This window comes from Monomorium pharaonis, chromosome 10 (assembly GCF_013373865.1).
Source record: "Monomorium pharaonis isolate MP-MQ-018 chromosome 10, ASM1337386v2, whole genome shotgun sequence".
Taxonomy (NCBI): Eukaryota; Metazoa; Arthropoda; class Insecta; order Hymenoptera; family Formicidae; genus Monomorium; species Monomorium pharaonis.
This window is the reverse complement of record NC_050476.1, coordinates 9,287,876-9,311,462: the sequence shown is the minus strand read 5'-3', so window position 1 is coordinate 9,311,462 and position 23,587 is coordinate 9,287,876. Positions and strand designations below refer to the sequence as shown.

At 37.1% G+C, this 23,587-nt stretch overlaps 1 protein-coding gene across 5 annotated transcripts in view; it reads right to left on the bottom strand.

Annotated features, from left to right (window-relative positions):
- LOC105833851 (uncharacterized protein YMR317W) overlaps positions 1 to 23,587 on the bottom strand; it is a 118,364-nt gene that overhangs the window by 1,245 nt on the left and 93,532 nt on the right. For 3 of the 5 annotated variants that reach the window (XM_036293281.1, XM_036293283.1, XM_036293282.1), the window contains one exon: positions 22,291 to 22,476. The exons of 1 other annotated variant lie outside the window; for it this stretch is intronic. In XM_036293281.1, the coding sequence (XP_036149174.1) occupies positions 22,291 to 22,476 (186 nt within the window). Of the gene's footprint in view, positions 1 to 6,490; positions 6,554 to 22,290; positions 22,477 to 23,587 lie in introns of those variants that run through there. One more of the 5 variants, XM_036293284.1, reaches the window with a different exon arrangement.

The following is a 23,587-nucleotide window of genomic DNA, read 5'->3' as shown; positions in this document are numbered from 1 at the left end:
GTTTTTAGGGAGTGAGTCCCAGATGCGCACAGTAATAAACGGACACAGCAAGCTGAGTGAAACGGACACAGTAACAAACGGACACAGTAATAAACGGATACAGTAACAAACGGACACAGTGCGAAACGGATACAAACCAAATGCGCACAGAGCGAAACGGACACAGTGTGAAACGGACACAGACCAAATGCGCACACTGCACATGCGCACGGACCAAATGCATACACGGAAAGTCGTCCATGTGATGCAGTGAATGCTTTGCACGCACACACACGCACACACACACACGAGGAGGGGGTGCAAGGGGGGCCTTCGGCCCCCTCCCCCACCCACCCCGTCCAAGTCGCTAACCTATATGGACTTTACTCTGCTTGCAATGTACATGGATTGCATTTGGTCCGTGCGCACGTGCAGTGTGCGCATGTGCAATGTGCGCATTTGGTCCGTGTGCATTTGGTCCGTGCGCATTTGGTCTGTGTCCGTTTGTTACTGTGTCCGTTTCGCTCTGTGCGCATTTGGTCTGTGTCCGTTTGTTACTGTGTCCGTTTATTACTGTGTCCGTTTGTTACTGTGTCCGTTTCACTCAGCCTGCTGTGTCCGTTTATTACTGTGCGCATCTGGGACGCTCCCACACCAAAGAAGTCAACTCCATACTGAACAGTTAACAGACTTTATTAACAATAAATGTAAGGAGCAAGCAATGGTGTCATGAGACGCGACTAATTCGCTATACTACCGCGGTCAACACGAAGAGAATGCTCGCCGTTCCGACAAGGCGGCACAATGACGCGAACCGGAAAAAAGAAACGCGAGCGATACACAGAGAACGTCGGCGGCGTGCGCGCAGCCGACAAGGACGGCCGGCGGGGTTTCCCGCGTACAAGAAGCTTCGGGCGTTCGAACGTGCCGACACTCCCGGCAACGATAGACCACGACCGCGAGGCTCACGAGGCTTCATCGAAAAGCGATTATCGGCCGCCGCCGCGTCCTACTTCGTCTCGAAACCGAAAGTTCCGTCCACCCGCTACTCGTGACGCGATACTCGCTCGCGCGAGGGCTTTGCGGTGCACGCGGTCGAGGAGAATCTCCGACGGAACTCGGGCGCTCTCGCGAATGTCTTCCCCGTGGCTCGGCGCGTTGGCGTCCCGTCCGCTTGTATCCGATAAATCCCCCCCAACTAAACACGCAAACGTAGGACCGCCCTGCGGCCCGCGTTATTCACGCACCAACCCGAAAACAGATGCAGAACGGACCCTAGGCCACTCCGCTAGCCGGCAACTGCTCACACAAAACTATATCTCTTGGGGGCCACCTCACCGATAAGGTCCAGGACGCCGTCACCTCCCCAGTCTCCAGGCTCGTCCCGGTCGCTCTCGTCTAGGGGCTTCGCACCGGCCACACCAATAATTCGCACGGGGCACCATACGCCACTTGTCAGCTAGATCGCTCGCACGCAAAAGCGGGATGGATCGCGGTCGATCCCGGATCGACGCTGCGACCCCCCATTCGGTCATGCGCATTGTCTCCGCGCCGTGATCCAATTGCGGCAAAGCGCGCAGTCCTGCGACCGCAGGGACGTGCGCGCTGTAATCCTTCCGGGGGCCTCGCAGGCCCCCGCGAAATTTTCATTCTTCCGTCGGGCCACCGCCCGCGCCGGCGCAACGCACGCCGTGACCTCCGCTCCCCGCGAGAGGACCCGACGCCTCCCCCGACGTGTTTAGTCTCCTCGAGGCTCCTCTGCAGCCCTCCGAGACGTCCTTTCGTGGTGCTGACGAGCGCCGCCGCTCCAGTCTCCGGCCGTGGCTTTCCTGGGCCACGCCGGGGACCCGTGCAGGCCGCGTGCTCGTCTCTCCCGGCTGCCGGTGGAGTCCTCCCTCCTTCACCGCATCGCTATCGCTCTCTCGTCCTCTCTCGCCTCCCCGCCGAACTCCCTCGTGAGGCGGTCGCCACGCAAAGAAACAAACTATACTAGATTAATAGCACGCTCGCCATGCTCGTCGCGATTCCCCCTGGAGATCCCCTCTCGCTCCTCGCCCATATTCCCCGCCCGGCGCGAACCCGCAGCCTGTGACGGGGGAGGGACGCTGCTATCCGTGGTAGCAAAGCTACCACGTCACACTCTACTTACAATAAGAGAACGGTCGGGGCTGTTCCTCACCGATTTTGTTGGCCTTAAATATGTTGTAGAGCATCAAAAAAGAAAAAACGCGTATTTTTTATCAGCTTATCTCGAGTTTTAGAGGTTGTTTTAACCCCTAAAAAAACAAAAATAAAAATTTGACATTTTTAAAAGAATTGAATACATCATTGCACCGAGTATAAAATACTATAAAACTTTTGTATAAAACATTTTTTCATATACCTCATCATATTTTAAAAGATATTTGTTAAAAATAAAAAAATACGTTTTTTATAGGAGTTAAAACAACCCCTAAACCTCGAGATAAGCCAATAAAAAAATACGGGTCTCTGAACTTTTTTGATGCTCTACAACATATCCAATGCCCATCAAAGTTGGTAAGGGATAGCCCCGACCGTTCCCTTGTTAGTTACGTCCCTGTAAATAAGTATTATATTTGTCTTTATTTTGTATTTCTTTTTCGTTCTTAACACAAAGTAAGGGAAGTGCGCCGGCACATAGCGTTGCAGACTGCTCAGAGGAATGCCATATGCTTTAGCAGTCCCTTTGATAGGTTTATTGTCCGTTAAGTAACACTTAATGGCTTGCAACAGCGCATTAAAATCCTTTTTTTTTATCAAATGATTTTTCCGGGGTTGACGTGGCTAAAAATGTGTAAAATGCATAAAAACTGATAAAATACGTTACGTCAACATAAAGAACGATATTACGCAGATTCTCAACCAAACACATGCATTAAATGAAAAAAAAACAAGGGTGCCCACAACCGGTTACATAAAGGTGCTCTTATGAGAAATTACCGGAAATGGCAGCTATTTTTCCAAAAGACTAACAAATTATGTGGTGCAAAAATTTTGGTTGAATACGAAATGAAATCACAAAATACAATAACAACACTGCAAACACTTATCTTTTTGAAAGAATTCACACCGATTTATCGCACTTCGAAAAAAGTAGAAAATCACTTTTCTGTTTATTTATTGCAAATAATTTTTATTATGCTCACAGCTACTACGCAAATGCGTGTATTCGTTTCGGTATCAACACGAAAACTGCGTACCGTCAACATACACGTTTTTCAGTACTCAGATCAGTAGCGTATGCTTGCTGTCCAAATTTACGTAGGGGTGCCCACAACTAGAGCGTGCCCACAACCGGCGCACTTCCCCTAATATATATTCAATATATAATTTAATTCAATTTAATACATAGTAAAAAAATAATTTGATTTTTAACTCAGCTATTTCCCGTTTCGTCTTAATAAAGATATCATTGGATTAAAATATCATTCACATTATTGTTATTTTCTAATAAGTCGGTAAGAATATATTACATTAGGTAAATATTCAGGACAAAATAACGCAATGATTAAATTTAACGATCTCTCTCTCTCTCCCTCTCTCTTTCGCTCGTTCGAAAAATGTTTATTATTTTTATTATTTTATTATTTAACACTCAAAGCTCATGTTGCTCGCACGCGTGAATGCCGCATGTATGCGAGCGATATGAGTCTCAGTTAGAATATTCACATGAGGCTCCTATCGCCCGCACGCGTGCGGCACTCACGCGTGCGAGCAATATGAGTCTCAAAGGAGGACTGCATAGTGCTGTACACTCACACTGTGACGATTATTAAGCACGCGTGCAAGCACTGTGCAGTCACTATGCAAACATTTTATTATCTGAGTATATGTGCGGCAAGATAGGCATCAGCCATTTCCCAAATAATTTATTTATTAATGCTACCTGTATTTGTAAGTCAACAGCACAAATTTAAAATAAAAGAGAACACTTTGATATCATTCAAATTTACTTATGTATTGCTAAGCTTACTTTTAACATATATTAAAATGATCTTCCTAACCTATCAATCTGTAGTGGTGTAAACTGATAGTAATACTTTAATAACTCTTTTAACTTTATATTTCCAATAATTATTTTTATATAAACGAGTTGTATTATAAACCACTGCAAAATATAATTGGTTTTATAAAAAATAAATTTAATTTATATATATGTATATACAATATATACATGCATATATATTGTATATATAATATTATTAAATAATTTTTCTATAAAATTATTAAAAAAATATAAAATGTGCCAAGTATTTGAAAATTTATAAATAAATATACCTGAAAAATATTATAATTATATACTTGTATGATGTATATCCACTGAAGATTTTACACAATTATTTTAAGATAAATCTTCACGGCAAGTATCGTTAAATAGGATAGAGACCTCCGAAACCCATCGTTAAGGTAGCGACAATTTTCGAAACGTAACGATTTGACTTAACAAGAGATGTTGTTAACTGCTTGGTACAGAATAGCGCTTAACAAAAATTATCGATAAGTACAGTTAACGATAGCAACAATCGTCGCTAAGACGTTAGAGAATCCCGCTACTGGTCGGTAACAAACAGGCGACGCGTTAGCTGGTCATCCTCAATTATCGCCTCTACTGAGGCCGTTGCGTTTCTCCGCAACGATGACTCAGCGCACGGTAGATCACAATGTCTAGCGTCTCCCAGCCCGAATCTTCAATAGTACCAGCATAGATTGTTACTGCCGTCCCCGAAACTTGCTGCGGCCTCGTTCCGGCTGCCCGATGGCCTCGGTGGACCTCCGAAAGGCCGCCACCTGTTCCGTCTCTTGCTGCAGCGACAACCTCATCTGCGTTAATTGAATGTTGATTTTTGCCTGAAACGCGGCCGCGCTATCTGCCTCAATCACACGCGTCCCCGACGGCGCCGCAGCCTCCGCTATCTGGAGCGACGGGGCACGCACTGTCCCCGCAATCGCATCCGCAATGTCCGCGAGCTGGTCGAGGGTATCGGTCGCTCTTGCCACCAAATGTGGCTGCAAATGAGGGTAATCGGCTAAGCCATACGGTTCGTAATACGCTGTCCCCGACCGCGGCTTCTGCGAGACATCGGAGGTGCCGCAAAAATTGCGACGACTTACGGTCACCGATCTCTTCATGCTCCAACAATCTACGTGTCTTATGCTCTTGCAAAAGGCTTAAACGCTTGGTCAACTCGCGCTTCAAGGTGTCGTACGCGCCTTTCTCGGACGGGCTCATTATCACATTACGCACCTCGGCCATATAAATTGGTCCTAATGCGGTAATCGCATAGCCGAATTTCGTCGCGTCAGTCGTTATTCCGGCAGCATAAAAACTCCGATCTAATATGCTAAACCAGAGTTTAGGGTCGTTTAGAGTGAATTCCGGCATTCGCATTCCGACTCTGCTCACCTTCGATCCATGAATTAATGGCACCGGCTGATCAACCGTGATCGATGCTACAGAACCCTGCAGCGACTCGAGCGGCTGGATCAGCACTTCGTCGTCGCGCATCAAAGATATCTCTTTTTAATGTTCTTGCAACTCACTTCACAAACACCTTGTCCGCAAAATAAAAAAAAAAACAGGACGCGGAGAGAAAGCAGATAAACGTTTATTTCTTGCGCCGATGAATCACGTCGGGGTCACCACTTTAGTGTCTGTCGCGTGCGCGCTGTATGGAGGCGGAGTAAAAAAGTGAAGATAGTGACTGGAGTAAATTTCACAGAAACAGAAATTTAAGTCTCGAATAAAATGCTTTTTATTCGTACAGGGATTGTCCGCTCTAACTGACTGTTTGACATCGAGCGTCCTCGCTTCTCTCTCCGTGCTCATTTCCTGTGCCTTCTCGGTCTCCTCCGTGACTGTAAATATAAATATTCTCGCTTTCTCCGATATATTGATTCCGCTCGCGTTGCTACATTACATTGTAATATTTGAATATTCGCTCTGTAATTTTTCTTTAAAACCGGCGGTGATCCTGATCGCCACACCATCTTTAGTAAAATTGTACAAATGACTTAGAGAAAATTGCATTAAATTTTTTTATATTACATTAATTAAATTATATTTAATTAATTTATATTAAATTATACACAAATTGACTTCAGTTTTTTCAAATTACTTTTTCCATTTTATAAAAAAAATTGTTTTCTTATTTGTTATGTTATAACGTTTTTATTATTATTATTAGTGGAATAGGCCTACTGGGAAAATTACTATTAAAAAAAACAATTTTATTTGTATTAAACAATAGTACTTCACGGGTGATATGAAAAGCTATCGTCAAAATTGTAATTATATTTCATCAAAAATATATTATGATAACATTTTATATATGTAAAATAGTTTTATATACATAATAAAAATATATTAATAATAAAATTATTAATATTCAATTATTTAATAAAAATAAAAAGTATTTAATAAAAGAAATATTTTAGGTACGACCTCCAGTATACTTCTTTATCGCAACGCGCCTGAGGTGTTCACGCGCGATCGGCGGCTTGGCCGTCAAGGTGCGGTAGTGGGGAAACGGTAGGCGTCGCCTCTGAAATCTGCCTGCAAAAAGACAACTAACGTCGAGCACTGCTTTACTTCTTTACTTCCTTTTCAAAAAATATTAATTTTAAAAAACAATGGAACAAAGTCCCATCATATAGCAGTCCTTTTTGTTAAATTAATAAACATTTTACTATGCTTATCGTGCCACCCATGCCGCAAAATCTGGTTTTACTGGTAAAAGAATATAAATAAAAAAAAAATTAAAAACAGATAAAAGGGCATAGCGAAATCTGCCCCCGCACTAATCGAGCTCAAATTGATATCATTAGTTGGCACCCTTGAGATGTAAAACTTCCCCAAATATTAGCTACAAAATTGCATTTTTGGGTGAGTTATGGAGGGGGAAAGAAAAATAAAGAAAGTGGTTTTTTTCGAAAATGGTTGAACCGATTTTAATAAAAAAAATATATGTTGTAAACATCGTTTAGACAAGTTTAAGAAAATTTTAAGTAATTTTTGTGGTTAAAAAAAATCTGATAAAAAAATTTTTAATTTTTTATGAATTTTTTTCAGGGTGATAGTTCTGAGATACCATTTTTATATTTTCACAAAAACATTTCTAGATTTTCTTCTTTAACACATATTTTTTTCAAATCAATTGGAGTGGTGAAACATGGTTAAAAATAATAATTCACACTGCGCCGCCGTGACGCGCCGTGCCGGTTGGGCGACCGGGCCGCGGCGCACGGCGATTGTTGTCATGTTGAACTTACATACTAGTTGCAGTGTTGCAATGTTTAGTTGCTAAGAAAAATTATGATATAATAATATAAAATATAATAACACATATAATATTTCCAGAACGTCTGCAATTAGCCTGTAAAACTTATTGTTTCGGCAGTTTATCACGAGGAGATTGCAGTACGTTTTTAAATTCCATATGTTCAGGGGTGCTTTTTTAATGTGAATCCCCTTGCCTCTCACATTATTTATCATCGGTGTGCTTTTTTAAAGTGAGTCGCCTCGCCTCTTACATTATCTATCATCGAGGTGCTTTTTTAATGTGAGTCCATTCGCCAAAAAGATAATGTGTGCACACCGATGATAAATAATGTGAGAGGCAAGAGGACTCACATTAAAAAAGCACCCCGAACATATGGAATTTAAAAACGTACTGCAATCTCCTCGTGATAAACTGCCAAAACAAAAAGTTTTATAGGCTAATTGCAGACGTTCTGAAAATATTGTGTGTTATCATATTTTATATTATTATATCATAATTTTTCTTGGCAACTAAATATTGCAACACTGCAACTAGTATGTAAGTTCAACATGATAACAATCGCTGTGCGCCGCGGTCCGGTCGCCCAGCCGGCGCGGCGTGGCACGGCGCGGCGGCGCGGTGTGAATTATTATTTTTAACCATGTTCCACTACTCCGATTGATTTAAAAAAAATATGTGTTAAAAAAGAAAATCTAGAGATGTTTTTGTGAAAATATAAAAGTGGTATCTCAGAACTATCACCCTGAAAAAAATTCATAAAAAACTCAAAAATTTGTTTATCAGATTTTTTTTAACCACAAAAATTACTTAAAATTTTCTTAAACTTGTCTAAACGATGTTTACAACATATATTTTTTTTATTAAAATCGGTTCAACCATTTTCGAAAAAAACCACTTTCTTTATTTTTCTTTCCCCCTCCATAACTCCCCAAAAAATGCAATTTTGTAGCTAATATTTGGGGAAGTTTTACATCTCAAGGGTGCCAACTAATGATATCAATTTGAGCTCGATTAGTGCGGAGGCAGATTTCACCTGTTTATTCCGCTATGCCCTTTAATAATTTAATAAAATTTTTATTAAATTACCAGACGAACTTCGTTTCCGGTAGAGTGAGTAGAGGTATTGTAAGACCGTGTGTGAGAGAACGGTGTGAAGCGGTGATTATAGAGAGAAATAGGTGTGAGTGAAAGTGGAGGGCGAGAGAGAGGAAGTGAGTGAGAGAGAGCGTATGGAGGGAGCGAAGGGCGTTCAGGGATAGGGCGGAGATAAGGTGAATCGGCGCACAGAGTGAGAGGTTAGGGAGAGGAGAAGGAGCGCAAAAATAATACGAGCAGGGAGTAGTAAAGTAGAGAGAGGTAACTCGCGGAGTGAGAGGGCGCGGATAGAGTGGATAAGATAGAGGGACATAGGGTAGGCGTAGTGGGGGCGCACGCGTAGGAGAAAGAACAGACATAGAACCTGGAGAGTCAGATAGAATGACGATGGCAGAGGGAATGAGAAGGGAGAGAAATGACAGCGTGGGTAGCGCGAGTAGTACGGAAGATCAGTTGAAAAGAAAGAGAGAGTTACTAGGAAAAGACTCGTTAGAGCGAGAAAGAGGGTTAGCAGACATATTTAAAAGAAGCAAGTGACGAGATCACCGGAAGGGAAGGAAGGGGAAGGTGTGAAAAAGGAGGATTGGAAGACAATGTTAAAGGAAATAAAAGTGGAGCTGGGGGAGGGATTGAGACAGCTAAGTAAAGAGATAAAAGAAGTGGCGGACAATCAAAAGGAAATAATGAGAATGGAAATAGAAGATTTGAAAGAATAGTTGAAGAGAAGAGAGGAATGCTGGCAAAAGGAGAGAAGAGAACTGAGAGAAGAGTTGAAAAAATTAGAACGAGCGATGGAAGAAATGAAGGAGGAGAGGAGGAATGTGGAGGAAGGAGAAGGGAAGCAAAAAAAGACAAAAGGGACAAGAGTGATAGAGGAGAGAGTAGAACGAATGGAAAAGTTATGGGAGGGAAGAGAGAGAGAGAGGAGAGAAGAAGGAACATTGTGGTAAAAGGGCTGAAAGAAAAAGGAGAAGACAAGAGTGGAGAAATTAAAGAGATAATGAAGGAAATTGGAGTGGAGGCGAAAGTAGAGGAAATTAAGAATATAAAAAGGGGGAGAAGAGAGCGGGCAGATATGGTGGTGGTGAGATTGGGGAGTGCAGAAGAGAAGAGAAAAATCATGGAAAATAAAGGAAAGCTATAGGGAGGAAGGATTTGAATTGAAGAGGATCTGTCGTGGGAGGAGAGGAGGACAGGATGAAAGCTGAGGCAGATAGCAGCAAAAGAAGGAGCTAAAGAAGCCAGTGTCTGGATAAGCAAAGGAAAATTAAGATAAATGGAGTATGGTGGTGGTGGGATGAGGCAAAGGAAGAATTAAGAGATGGTAGGGGAAGAAAATGGGTGGAGAGAGAAAAGGGAGTAGAGCAAATTGGAAATAAAAAAGAGAGAGGGTATGAAGGACAGGGAAAAGGAGAGAGGAAGAATTGACAGGTAAACAAGAAAAAAGAGAAAGTGAGGAGGTTGCAGGGAGGAAGGAAAAACTGGAGGGGAGGAGACAAGGAAGGAAGAGGGGGGGAGGGGCGCAAGAGTTAGAGAGAAGAATCGGAGAAGAAGAGAGAGGAAAAGAAGCGGGGACATGAGGAATAATGATATCATTCTGGAACGTGGCAGGGCTGCTGGGGAAAGACAAGGAATTCTGGAAGGAATTAGGGAGTTGAGATGTTATGGTGCTGATAGAGACGTGGGTGGAAGAGAAAGGATGGAGAGGAGTGAAAGAAAGATTACCGAGAGGTTACACATGGAAGTGTCAACCAGCAAAGAGAAGGAATAAGAAGGGAAAAGCGATGGGGGGCATGATCATGGGGATTAGGAGATAGCTAGTGGATGAAGTGGGGGAAGAAGAGAGAGGTAAAGAGGTGATAATTGTAGGAAGAATAAAAAAGGGTAGGAAAAGACGAAGGGTAGTAGGGGTGTACGTGAATGGAGATCTAGAAGACAAGTTAAATGACTTAAAAGGATAGATGGAGAAGGATAACAGAGTTAAAACGATAATAGGAGATTTTAATGCAGACAAGAAGAGAGGGAGAAAGCAGAAAGATGTGGGGCAGGGAGAGGGAAGAGGAAGAGAGAGTCGAAAGACAGGAATATAAATGGAGAGGGAAGAAAGCTGGTAGACTTTATAAAAGAAAGAGGATGGACAATTCTGAACGAAGGAGTAAACGGGGATGAGGAGGGAGAATGGATGTACACAGGAGGGAGAGGGGAGACAGTAATAGACTACTGTGAGAGACATACTGATGAGAGACGAAGAGAGGCACGAGGTAAGAAGGATGGAAGTAGGAGAGAAGATAAATTCGGATCATCACCCAGTAATGATTTGGATAGAAGACGAAGACAGAGAAAACGGACAGAGGAGGAGAGGGGAGAAGAGTAGAAGAGAGAGAAGGAATAGAGGTAAGTGGGACGAGGAAGGGAGAGAAGGGTTCAAAGAATGGGCGGGAAACATAGAAATTAATGAAAAAAAGTAGAGGAAATGAAGGACATGCAGTCGTAAGGGTAAGGAAAGTACTGACGGAGATGGGAGAAAGGCAACAAGAGGGGAAGAGGTTGAGGAGAGGAGGATGGTAGGACGGAGGATGCAGAGAAAAGAAGAGAGAAGTGAGAAGAGAGCTGAGAGAGTGGAGAAGGAGAAGGAGGCAGAAGAGTATAAGAAGAGAAAGAGAGATTACAAGGAGCTATGCGAGAGAAAAAAGAGAAGAAAACGAGAGATGGGAAAGAGCAGTGGAGGAAGCGAAGGTGGAGGGGCAGGTGTAGGAGATAATTAATAGAGAGAAGAAAAGATGGAAGAGGATAAACGCAGGAATTGAGATAAGTGAATAGGAGGAATATTTTAGGAATATATTAGGAGTAGAGAGAAGAGTAGTGATGGGAAATAGTAGGAGAAGAGAGATAAAGGATGGAGAAGAGGAGTTGTCCAAGGAAGAGATAGAGAAGGTGTTAGGTAAGTTAAAGACCGAAAGGCGATTGATGGAATTCCGAACGAGGTGTGGAAGTATGGAGGAGGGAGAATAACGGAGTGGGTGTGGAGAATCTGCGGGAGGATATGGAAAGGAGAGATGGCCGGAGAAATGGAAGGAAGAGATTATAACCCCAATATTAAAGAAGGAAAACGGGGAGAAGGTAGAGGAATATAGGGGGGTGACACTCATGCCATCGCTTTACAAAGTGTATATGACGATTCTTACAGAGAGATTGAAGAAGGAAATAGAACAGAAAGGGATATTTTCAGAAAGTCAGTTTGGATTTAGGAAAGAAAGAGGGACGATGGATGCGGTGTATGTGATAAACTACCTGATAAATAGGCAGGTAAGCAAAAGTAAGGGAACGTTGGTAGCGCTATTTGTGGACCTGAAGGCAGCGTTTGACTCGATGGGGAGAGAGACGGTGATGAAGGCCTTGAGAGAGAGAGGGATGAGAAAAGGATTGACGATTAGGATAGTGAAGTGCTGACGGAAGTGAAAAGTAGAGTAAAGATAGGTAATGAGGTAGGAGGAGGTTTCTAGACAGCAAGGGGGGGTGAGACAGGGGTGCCCACTGAGTCCGACGTTGTTTAATATGGTGCTGGCAGATCTGGAGGAGAAAATAGGAAAGGTAAAGCGGGGAGGGGTGAAGTTGAGGGAGCGCAGAATTTTCTCTCTATCATATGCGGATGATATGGTGTTGATAGCGGAGACGGAGGACAAGATGAGAAGTATGATAGAAAGGCTGGAGGGATATTTGGACAAGAAGGGTCTGGAGGTAAACGTAGAGAAGACAAAGATTATGAGGTTTAGAAGAAGAGGAGGCAGAAGAAGAAAGATGAATTGGAGATGGAAAGGAAAAGGAATTGAGGAGGTAAGAGAATATAAATACCTAGGATATATACTGCAATCAAATGAAGGACAGGAATCACATATTAAGGATAGAGTGAGAAAAGCAGCGGCGGTGATGGGTCAAGTCTGGGGGATTGGGAAGAGAAGATATGAGAAGGATTGGGGCAGGAGGATTTGGATCTTCGATAGATTAGTATGGACGGTATTGGAGTATGGAGTGGAGGTTTGGGGATGGAGGAAAAGGGAGAGTGTGGAAAGAATACAAGAAAGGTTCTTAAAATGGATACTGGGAGTAGAGAGTAGAACCCCGGGATATTTGGTGAGAGAAGAGAGAGAAATTGAAACTAATAGCGGGGAAAAGGGCGTGGGGTTTAGAGATGAGGGCAACGGAGGAGGAGGAGTATGGATGAGAGAATGCATGGAGGAGATGAGAGAGAGAGCAGAGAGGAGAAAGGAACTCTCCTCTCTGAAATGGGAGATGGAAAGGAGAGTTCTTCGAAATGAGAGGAAAGGATGTCGGGAAGAGGGAGGGAGAGGGAGGAGAGGTATGGGAGGAGACAGAGAGAAGGGAAGAGAAAAGGGAGAGGATAAGAGTTACTAGATATAATGTATGGTACAAGTGGATTAGAGAGAACATACCGGAATACCTAAGGAGTGGGTGGGGAGAGAGTAGATGGAGGAGAGTGGCAAGGTTTAGACTGGGAAATAAAATACTGGAGAGTAGATATTGGGAGGATGAGGAGAAAAGAGCTTGCAGGTTGGGCGGAAGGGAAAGAGAATCATGGGAGCATGTATGGGAAAGATGTAGACGGTGGGAGAAGAGGAGAGATGGAAGCTGGCAGAAGGCGTGTAGGATTTTGGGGGGTCGGGAGAGGAGGGTTGGATGAGGGAGGTAGAGGAGGAGAGGGACAAATTTGGGAGGAAGGAGGAATGAGGGATTGATAGAGGGTGAGAGAGAAGTGAATGTAAGGAACGAAAGTGAAGAATTATAAACGGAAATGGAAGTCCATAGGCGTAAGGTTAGGTAGGATGCGGCGCGAGAGAGAGAGAGAGAGAGGTCATATTAGGGGTGCGTTCGGGGAGCTCACTATTAGCGCTACGTAGCACTACCGCTGTTCGCGGAGACGCTGGATAGCGCTATCAAAATTATGATGACGTCACTGTCCGTAGCGTTTGACGTCATAAACGTGCGCTATCCGTGCTACTGCTTCAGAGGTAGTGCATGGATAGCGTTTGGCTCAATCCCCACCATTGTCTGTTTAAACATCACGTGCTATCTCTCTTTTAAGGTTAGAGAAAATTTATGCGTAATCTTGAAAGAAGAAAATAAGAAATTGTTTATATGTCCTAATGAAAATATTTAATTAAAAATCTCTCTTCATTGAGAGAGAGAGAGAGAGAGAGAGAAAGAGAGAGAGAGAGAGAGAGAGAGAGAGAGAGAGAGAGAGAGAGAGATCTGTTTCATTAAAATTTATTAAATTTATTAAAATATATTAAAATTCCTTAATATATACTCATTTAAATTTGTTAAAATTTCTTAAAATTCATAAAATTTATTTTATTACATTGTTATTTATTATATAAATAAATTTTATAAATTTCAATAAATGTTAAATATTAATTTTTAATAAATTTTAATGCATTTTAATAAATTTTAATAAATAATAAAAAGGGATCAAATAAAAAAGTTTTTGTGAAATATTTCATTAATATATTTCTATCAAGGTAATCAAGACTGGATCTTTGAGTTTAATATTATTTTTTATCAAAATATGTATATAATAATATATACTATTTTGATTCATTAGACTGCATGTACTGTTTGTCTTGAAATGCAATCCTTTTCTGTACCAATTGCAAATATGTAAACGACTTAAGTATCATTATTATCAATTAAATTGATAACGTAATCATATATTATTTTAAAATTTTAGTTTAAATAATGCAATTCAAGAGCGACAGTATATGACATAATGCAAAAGAACATAAATTTACATAAAAAAATTATATTAGGCATAAGCTTCAAACATATAATATTATTATGTAAAATAAATATAAATTAATAATTAATTTGATTTTGAATTAAGATAGAAAAATGGAACAAAATAAAAATTTATAGGAAATTGTTTAAATTATTTTATTTTATTACATATAAAATAATTTTAATTAAAAAGTAATATATAGGACTTATTAATTATTTAATTTATTTAAAAATTAAAAAATTTATTTAATAAGATCGTAAATAATTTTAATAATTTTTATTTTGTAAACTTCAATAATTTCAATTTTCATTGAAAAATTTAATTGTTTAATAATCATTTTATAATTATTAAAATATTGAATATAAAATAAATATAAACAAATAAGTATCATATATATATATATATATAAAGAAAAATAATAATAAATATACTAAGTAACATAGTTAACATAAATAATTATTAATATATATATAAACATTTTGTTAATATTGCTGGCAGTGGCTAATCAACTGCCCAACAGCGTTTGCTACGCTATAGCTGTTCACGGAACTCGCTATCACTACCACGCTATTGGCTCCACGAACAGTTCAGATAGCGTTAGCGTTTGTAGTGTCTCCCTGAACGCACCCTAGGTAGAGTTAAGTAGGATAAGTAGGTCAAAAGAGTGAGTCGAAGTAGAGCGTATAGGGAGGCGAGCAAGACGAGGGGGCACGGCGAGCGACGTACTGTAAGAGTGATATTTAAGTTTGTATAAAGATGTGTAAAGGTTTGGGACTGTTCCTAGAAAAAACGCCATTCAATCCCCAAGGGAAAGAATAAAGTTTATATCTATCTATCTATCTATCTATTAAATTACCAAAAAATTGTAAATTCTGTTGTGAGTGTGCGACACTCATACCAAGAATAGCATGAGTGATAAGAGTGTCAAGTGACACCTCGCGAGATGACACCGTCCGGCCTTCACACCGGATGTCGCACCGGACAATGTACTCGGTTGCCACCCGAAATCTCCTAATTTCCATTGAAATGTGCGTAGCTAGCAATTGCTGGCTAAGCCAGTGCATGGTCCAAAGGCCTGTAACCGCGAGATAAACCCCCTAGCAACAGGCCGAAAAGTGGCGTATATAAACGCCGCGAAAAAGAGTACGAGCAGGCTCATTATCAATCAATACAGCGACGAATCTATATCACTCGTCGTAACACAAAATTGTACTTAATTAATTTACGACACTTGTCTATTCGGGTTCACTAACGAAAGATTGTAACTACGTTGAAACTAGGGATGCGCGATACACTAACCGATACATGAAATATCGATGTATCGGCTATTAAATATCGATATTTTATACAGTGATATATCGGTGTATCGATACTCTGCGAGTCGATATCGTCTTTCAATACAATATATAGAAACCACCAGAAGCATCTTTTAGAGGGCTCAGACACAATGAAATTAAGGAATAAGGAACAAGAAATTAAATATAGGGAATTAGGAATAGAGAATTAATCTCGTGACGGAGATGAATTGTTTCATGATCTTAAATACTATTTGAACCAGCCGAATAGTTCAATGGAAGATAATCCAATTAAATATTGGAATAATCACTTACATTCACCTTTATCAAAGTTGGCAAAACGATACTTGTCAATTGTCGCCACATCGGTTCCCTCAGAGCGCTTATTTTCAAAAGCTGGAAAAATTATAACGCACGACAGAAATCGGATCAGTAATAAACACTTGCAACAATTTTTATTTTTGTGTTTATTATCAAAAGAAGACTGTTTTTTTTTTAAATGTAAAAAATAAAAATTGTAAAATGTAAAAAATAAAATTGTTCTAATTAAATAAAATTATATATTTTAAAATATTTATTTATTTTTTAATGTCTAACAATATCGGATCGATATTGGCAAATATCAATACTTTAAGGCTGATGTATTGGATATATCGATACAAAAACAATTAATACGTATCAATACCAAGTATCGATATTTTTGAATGTATCGCGCATCCCTAGTTGGAACAAATATATCATTTTATAACTACTCTTGGCGTTATCTCTACGGAACCTGATCCCGAGGAGTCATCGGCAGTGATCCCGTACCGTGTCTCGAGACCAGGGGCACGACAATTCCGTACTAATAAATTAACGATACATTATTGAAATGATAATGTTTATTTTCTTAAATTAAATGTACAGACGTTTCGGCACATTGTTTTCGACCATCTTTAGTGTACAGTAACAACTAAGTTCACAGTTAACACATCATTCGTCAATCTGAGTTTCTATAGTCGAAAATTGACTATCCTTTCTTCAGACTCTTAAAAAACGCCAAGATATTGGAGATGTAAATTTCAGTTTATATCGTGTCCGTTAAAAATTGTTGATGTCCATGTAAAAGTCAGGAGGAACGAAAATAATCATCAAAGATTATGTCAATTTTTGCCCGAAAATTAAAACAAGTCATACGAATAAAATAGAGATACGATATAGTTAGTACAATCCATACACAAGTACTGAGAGAGTTCTTTTTACGATTAACTATATCGTATCTCATTTTATCCATATGACTTGTTTTAATTTTCGGGCGAAAATTGACATAATCTTTGATGCCTATTTTTGTTCCTCCTGACTTTTACATGGACATCAACAATTTTTAACGGACACTAAAATTTACATCTCCAATATCTTGACGTTTTTTAAGCGTCTCAAAAAAAAAGGTCAATTTTCGACTATAAAAACTCAAATTGACGATTGATGCGTTAACTGCGAATTTAGTTGTTACTGTACAGTGTACACTGAAGATGGCCGAAAACAATGTGCCAAAACGTCTGTTTAATTTAATTTATTAAACTGTTATTAAGCAAATTCCAACCAGTTTTGGCTCTATAAGCGTTTTATTTACTTTTACTTTATTCTTGTCTAATAAAAGAGTATACATATATATAATTTTAATTGAAATATTTATTTGTTTGATAAAATTATAATTAAAAATTATAGATATTTATAATAACAAATTAATGACATTTTATTAAAACTAATATTTTCAATAAAATTTTAATAAAATTAGTCAAAATGTTCTAAAGTAATCTTAAAAAGTAAAATTCAAAATATTATTTAAAAAATAAAAATATTGAAATTTTATCAAAATTTTACATTAAATTTTTTTTCTAGCAGGATCGAATTTAACCCATCAAAAATACAGATTTTGAAAGGTGAATACATAACTCTAATTTAGAACAGCATTGTCTTCTTTTATTGTCAATGACCTTTTTAAAATAAAAATCAGTGAGTTATACGAGAATGTAACGTAAATATAGTAGTAAATATATTGTATTTTTTCCTAATCAAGATTTTTTAATATTTTGTATTAATAAAAAAAAAACTATTTTTTTAAGAAAACAAATTTAAATTCAAAAGTAACATTCCAAAATTTTTCCTAAATACCAACAAACTTTTTGTAAAATTTATAATTCTAAAAAGTAAAAAAAAATTCAGGTTTTTCCTGATAATATATTCTGTAATAATACTTAAAATTATCATAAAAAATCATGGTGCACAATTATAACTTTTGTTTTTTTATTGAGAAATGATTATTAAAAACAAAATTGATACATACACATACGTATGCGCACGCGCGCACACGTATATATGCGTGTGTATGTGTAATATTTTACTATAATTATATTTTAATTTGTTCTCATGACTGCAATAACAAAAAATATTATAATAATATAATTGATATAATAATATAATCGATTCTCCGTAATCGAGTTGCGTAAATGAAAAAAATACACTATACAATTTATAATCGAATATAATTATATCCTTAAATGTTGTTCATAAAAAAAATATGTAACAATAATATGTATTAATAGTCCTGTTTTTTATAATATCGGCAATAATTTGTGTCTTAAATAAGTGCTTCGTGTAATAACGCGTGCGCGTGCGTAACGCTTACAAAAAGAAATTCGATCTATTAACAGTCGATTTACATTACGAATCGAATCTTCGCACGCAATATGAGTTACACTTAATATGAACTATTAAATGGCACATTCATTAAAAAGAAAGTTAATAGCAGACTTTCCTTTCTCTATTAATTGTTCTGTATTCAAATGCCCGCATTTTAGTTCTTGCGCCAACATAAACCGTTCGATAATTTAGTATACAATCGGTTGTAACTGAAATAGTCAAGCATGAATTTTAATTCGACAAAATATACGAACTACCTAAAATTCTTGTCTCGTTCACTTTATTGATACGCAGCAACTAAATCGTTCTCACTCGTTCATTATATTTTTACAATTTACAAATATAATTTGATAAATCTTCAAAAAATACATTCACACTCCACACGTGCACATCATTTCGTTCGTAAAGAACATTCTTTCTTCTAATAAATCTCAAAAAACAAGTTAAAAACTTAAACAGTTGCAAATTTAAACAATGATATTAATAATAATGGCGATAATAATAATAATAATAATAATAATGATTAATAGTAATTGAAATTTATCATAAGCATAATGTTACTTAAAGTATAAAATAATATTTAATGTACAATAGAATTCTTAGCGTATTATTTTAAGATATATATGAATTAAAAAGTACATGAATCTTAACATATGCATTTCAGATATTTTTTTAACTTAAAACATAACTAAAAAAATTAAATTTAAAAAATTTATTTTATGAATAGAAAGCATTTCAGAAAAATAATTAGAATTTTCTAGAACAAAAATATTTTGTTTTTAATTGTTAATTATTTATCAATGTATAAAAACCATTAATGTAATATCTCAATTTTTAATCAACTGTTATATTCTCGTGTTCGTTTTTATCCTTACGTTACTTTTCGCAAATTTTAAAATAATTTTGACACTAAAAATAAAAAGCATTTCTTGTGTCGTTTTAAATTTTTAATAAAGGTTATACTGTTAAAAAATAGGTTCTCCGCAATAGTTAAAAAAATATCCCAGTGAACACATTTTATAGCGGCAATATAACATGGAAGTTACATGTAATTTAACATTGTTATTCTTGTGATATGTAGGTGCTATATGACATGGAAATAACCTGTTACGTAATATTTGTTATACGCAAGTGATATAGCTGTTATACATCGTTTTGGCGTTACAGTTATTCAACAAAAATTGTATAATCGTAACATAACACGTTCGTATCAATGTTATTGCGGAACGATGCGTCGTAGTTGACTCCGAAATCAGACAACATTATAACATCCTAAATGACAGATCTATTTGATATTAAAAAAAATTATTATAAAGATAATGTTTTCAAAAATAACGGTTTGTCTACAATTACTGCGCACAAAAAATGCACAAAATCTAAATTCATCATGTGCTGAACAAAAACAGAATAATAAATGTATACTATTCAATTTTTCTTAGAATTATGATCTATATAGTTAACCATCTAATTAATCATTTGAACGCTTCAAAGATTAGTGCTAAATAGATCGCAATTTCCATCAAATTATTAAGGTTATGGAAAAAGATAAATTTAACAATGAAATTAATAAGTAAATAAATTAATGCTATTTATTTTTAATGTTTTGTAAAATTTAATTGCTTTTATAAAAAATAATATTAGTTGCGTCAGTTTATAACATATAGGTATATGTAGACAATAACATCCATATCGATGAGTCAAATTGGCGTAGCAGGTAAAGTACAAGGTTCGTCATCTTAAGGTCCCGGGTTCAAACCTAGCAGCGGCAAGTAAAAATAAAATAAAAAATAACATAATTTAAATTTAATTAATTAATAAAAATTTGTCCTAAATTTAGTATGTGCTGTTGATAAAAATAATTTAAAAAAAATGAAAATTTTTTTAATTTTATTTTTCTTTGTAACTGTTGTGTGACGGTTAGATAACATGTAATTATAACATGTTATATTGCTGAGTCGGAAATTGTAACTTACATGTAAGTTACGTGTAATTTTAGAGTAACGTAACCTGTTATATTCGGTTACATTGCTGTTACATTGCTACTATATTACTGTGTTCATCGGGTATGGAATAGTAATAAAAAATTTTTGTAAAACAGAAACAATACCATTCTTTGTTTAAAATACATTTGTAATAAAATATTCTAAAATTTATTTACATATAAATTTAAAAATATTATTTATCTACAGAGTGATTTTTAATGATTATCCCAACTTTTTATCATGGGAGATGGATTACTGACTGCAACCTTAGTATACACATGTACGACATATGTATGCACAGGTCATATATGTGTGCAGTCGGTAATCCATCTCCCATGGTAAAAATTTAGAACAGCCATTAAGAATCATCCTGTATACATAATATATATATATATATAGAGAGAGAGAGAGAGAGAGAGAGCGTTTTCTGTGAAATAAACACCCTCTTCTGTTCAGAATATATTTCAGTTTAAAACAATCCGCAAATTCTAGCTGGGAACGTCTATTTTTTAATGTCGTCTGGCACTTTTTGAAAAAATCAACATGGCGGTACCAATATAGCATCAAATTGGGACCAAATTTTCTCATTACATTTTGATTGAATAGAATATTCAATCAAAATGTTAGAACGATATATAGGCTTGAAAATGGACGTTTTGGGATTATCAGAGCCGCTGAAGGCACGACCCTGAAAACTTCTAGATATTCATTATTAGTTAAAATATTATTTTCTGATATCTCGATCGAATATTCTACAGATAAATTAGTGATTTCAGTCCTAATATTGTTACCACCATTTTGAATTTTATTTTTTCGACTTTATATTCGTAATCAGTGGCTCTGGAAACTCCTAACTGCATATTTTGAAGCCTATATATCGTGTCCTGGGATTTTGATCAAATATTCTGTTCATAAATGAGAGAATATGTAGTCCAATTTGGCGCCCTATTGGTAATATCATGTTGAATTTTTCCTAGTTACAATTTGTGCACGTGCTAATTTTTTAAAATTGAAATATATTCTGGGCAGAAGGGTGTGTCCGTTTCACAGAGAACGCTCCATATACATATGTATAGCAACGGAAGAAATATCTGCTGAATGTATCATTGTATAAAATGATATTAAAAATATACTAACTGTAAGTACCATAAAAAATATATATACATACGTAGACATTTTTGTAGATAAATATTACATATCAATTTTGCAAAATCCATTAAAAAAATCAGAATTGTTGCATTTATTATGAAGCTCTGTTTTGAAATAATGGAAGCATAAATTGTTTTACTATAGTACAAAAAATTTGTCTTTTTAAATTATTTATTTATTATAATGTAATAAAAGTAATATAAATAATAATCATTATATTCTCTCTCTCTCTAATGTGTGCGACTCTCTCTCTCTCTCTCTCCCCCCCCCCCCCCCCTATCTCTTCGCAAGAAGAGTATACATACACATAATTATATAAAATATCCCTCCAAAAAATACAGTGCTATAGATAAATTATAATTTCAAAATGCAATATAAACGTGATACAGAAAATTGACATTTGATGTATTATATCACGTAATATTTCAGCATGTTTCAGATCTAATTATATATATATATATATATATGCATATGAGGTTACATAGAATGATCATGATACAAAGATTAAACTATTTACCTACATTCACATAAAAATCGAGTTCTATTATTATCATTATTATTGTTATTACTATTATTATGCTATCATTATGCTATAATGACAAAATCTTGGATAGAGCTAAACTTTTATACCAAATATGAATATATTACATTATGCTTGATGTATTTACACGTATATACACGTGTAAATTCTCTCATTATCTAACACATACATACAGTTTTTGTATAATAATTATAGTCACTTATTTATCTTTCGATCGTGTCTAGTGTATATCATACAAGGTCCTTCATAATTATACCACAATAGAAAGACGTCCGATTAGACGTTTGATTAGTATTATATCAGTGTAACAAACGTCATACCGTTTGCGTTATTAAATGTATCACCGGACTGTTCATTAATGTGTTCTGTATTATAGACGTAAATTATCATAATACCACTAAGATAGTTCACTGCTCGTTTGCACATCACTAGAAATTGTTTGGAGTTTATTTTCGATATTTTGTATAGGCACCTGTGAATCAGAAATATTATCAGCAATCCTTTTAGACGTAAGTACAATAGGAGCGATCGCTATTGTTGTCTCTGCTCTATGCTTCACTGACGACAATACTGTCTTTGATTTAACTTTTGCTTTAGCCTTAGCTTGTTGCTCCATGCTATCGATTTCAGCCCAAATACTCCTCACTTCCTTGAAAAGCTATAAAAAAAGTTCATTTTTGTTTAAAATACACTATTAATATTTATTTTATCAATTAAAAATTACATAAAATTTAAATTAACTTAAATTAAAAGTTAATTTTTAAAAGCAATATTTGTAATAAATTAAAATATAATATGGATCAAATAAATTTAATTACAAATATATATATATATATATATATATATATATATATATTATATACCCAGCGAGAAACGATAATGAATTTGACATCAATTCGACGTCGAATCGACATCGAAATCATCATTTTGATGTCGAATCGATGTCGATTCAATGTACTATTTCTCACTGGGTATATATATTTAATATATATATAATATATATATAAATTAAATATTATAGTCATATATATATATATATATAATATATATTATAAATTATATATCAGTTATGATGTGACAGCTGCGGACTGTTTTCCGTCACAAAAGCCACGAGGACCCTTGTGCGTTTTCACCACGCGGACCCTGCGTCTTCCCGTTCGGGAGTGGGCGCGAAAGCGTGGCGCGTCTTGTTTTATCTGTATGCCGTCCCGTGTACTGTCTCTTTCGCTTAATCTAGTTTTTTTTAAACGTTATTTTGTGAATGCGACGGAAGTTGGCGACCGATAGAAGTTAAATTGTGACAATCCTGATGTCTCATCTCGCCAGAAGAAATCTGAAGAACCACGGAACAGCCAGGACAAACGAGCAGCCGCCGAGAGACGGCGGAAACCCCTTTAGAGCGGGGGCATACAGGTTGTACCGTCCTTTACTTTGTCAAACATTTTCTGCCGCTTTAGAAGTCCCTGCAGAGGGATTATGATTACAGGATCCAAGGAGGCGCAGGGTATGCGAAGGGTTCCCAGACGGAACGGCTCCGGAGCGGACTCCACGAAAATCCTGGCGAGGACCGCGGAGATGAGAGACATAATTCCCGCCGGTTGTGAGGCAGGGGAGAAATTCCGAAGAGAGAGGATGTGACCGCTCAAGGAGTACGGAGCCGTTGCCCAGGAGAAAGTGCAAGGAATCATGTTGCGCAGGGCCCAAAAATTCAATTCCCGCGCTTAGAATTAGCAAGCACGTAGCGACGACGCACATCACGCGTCGTGCGC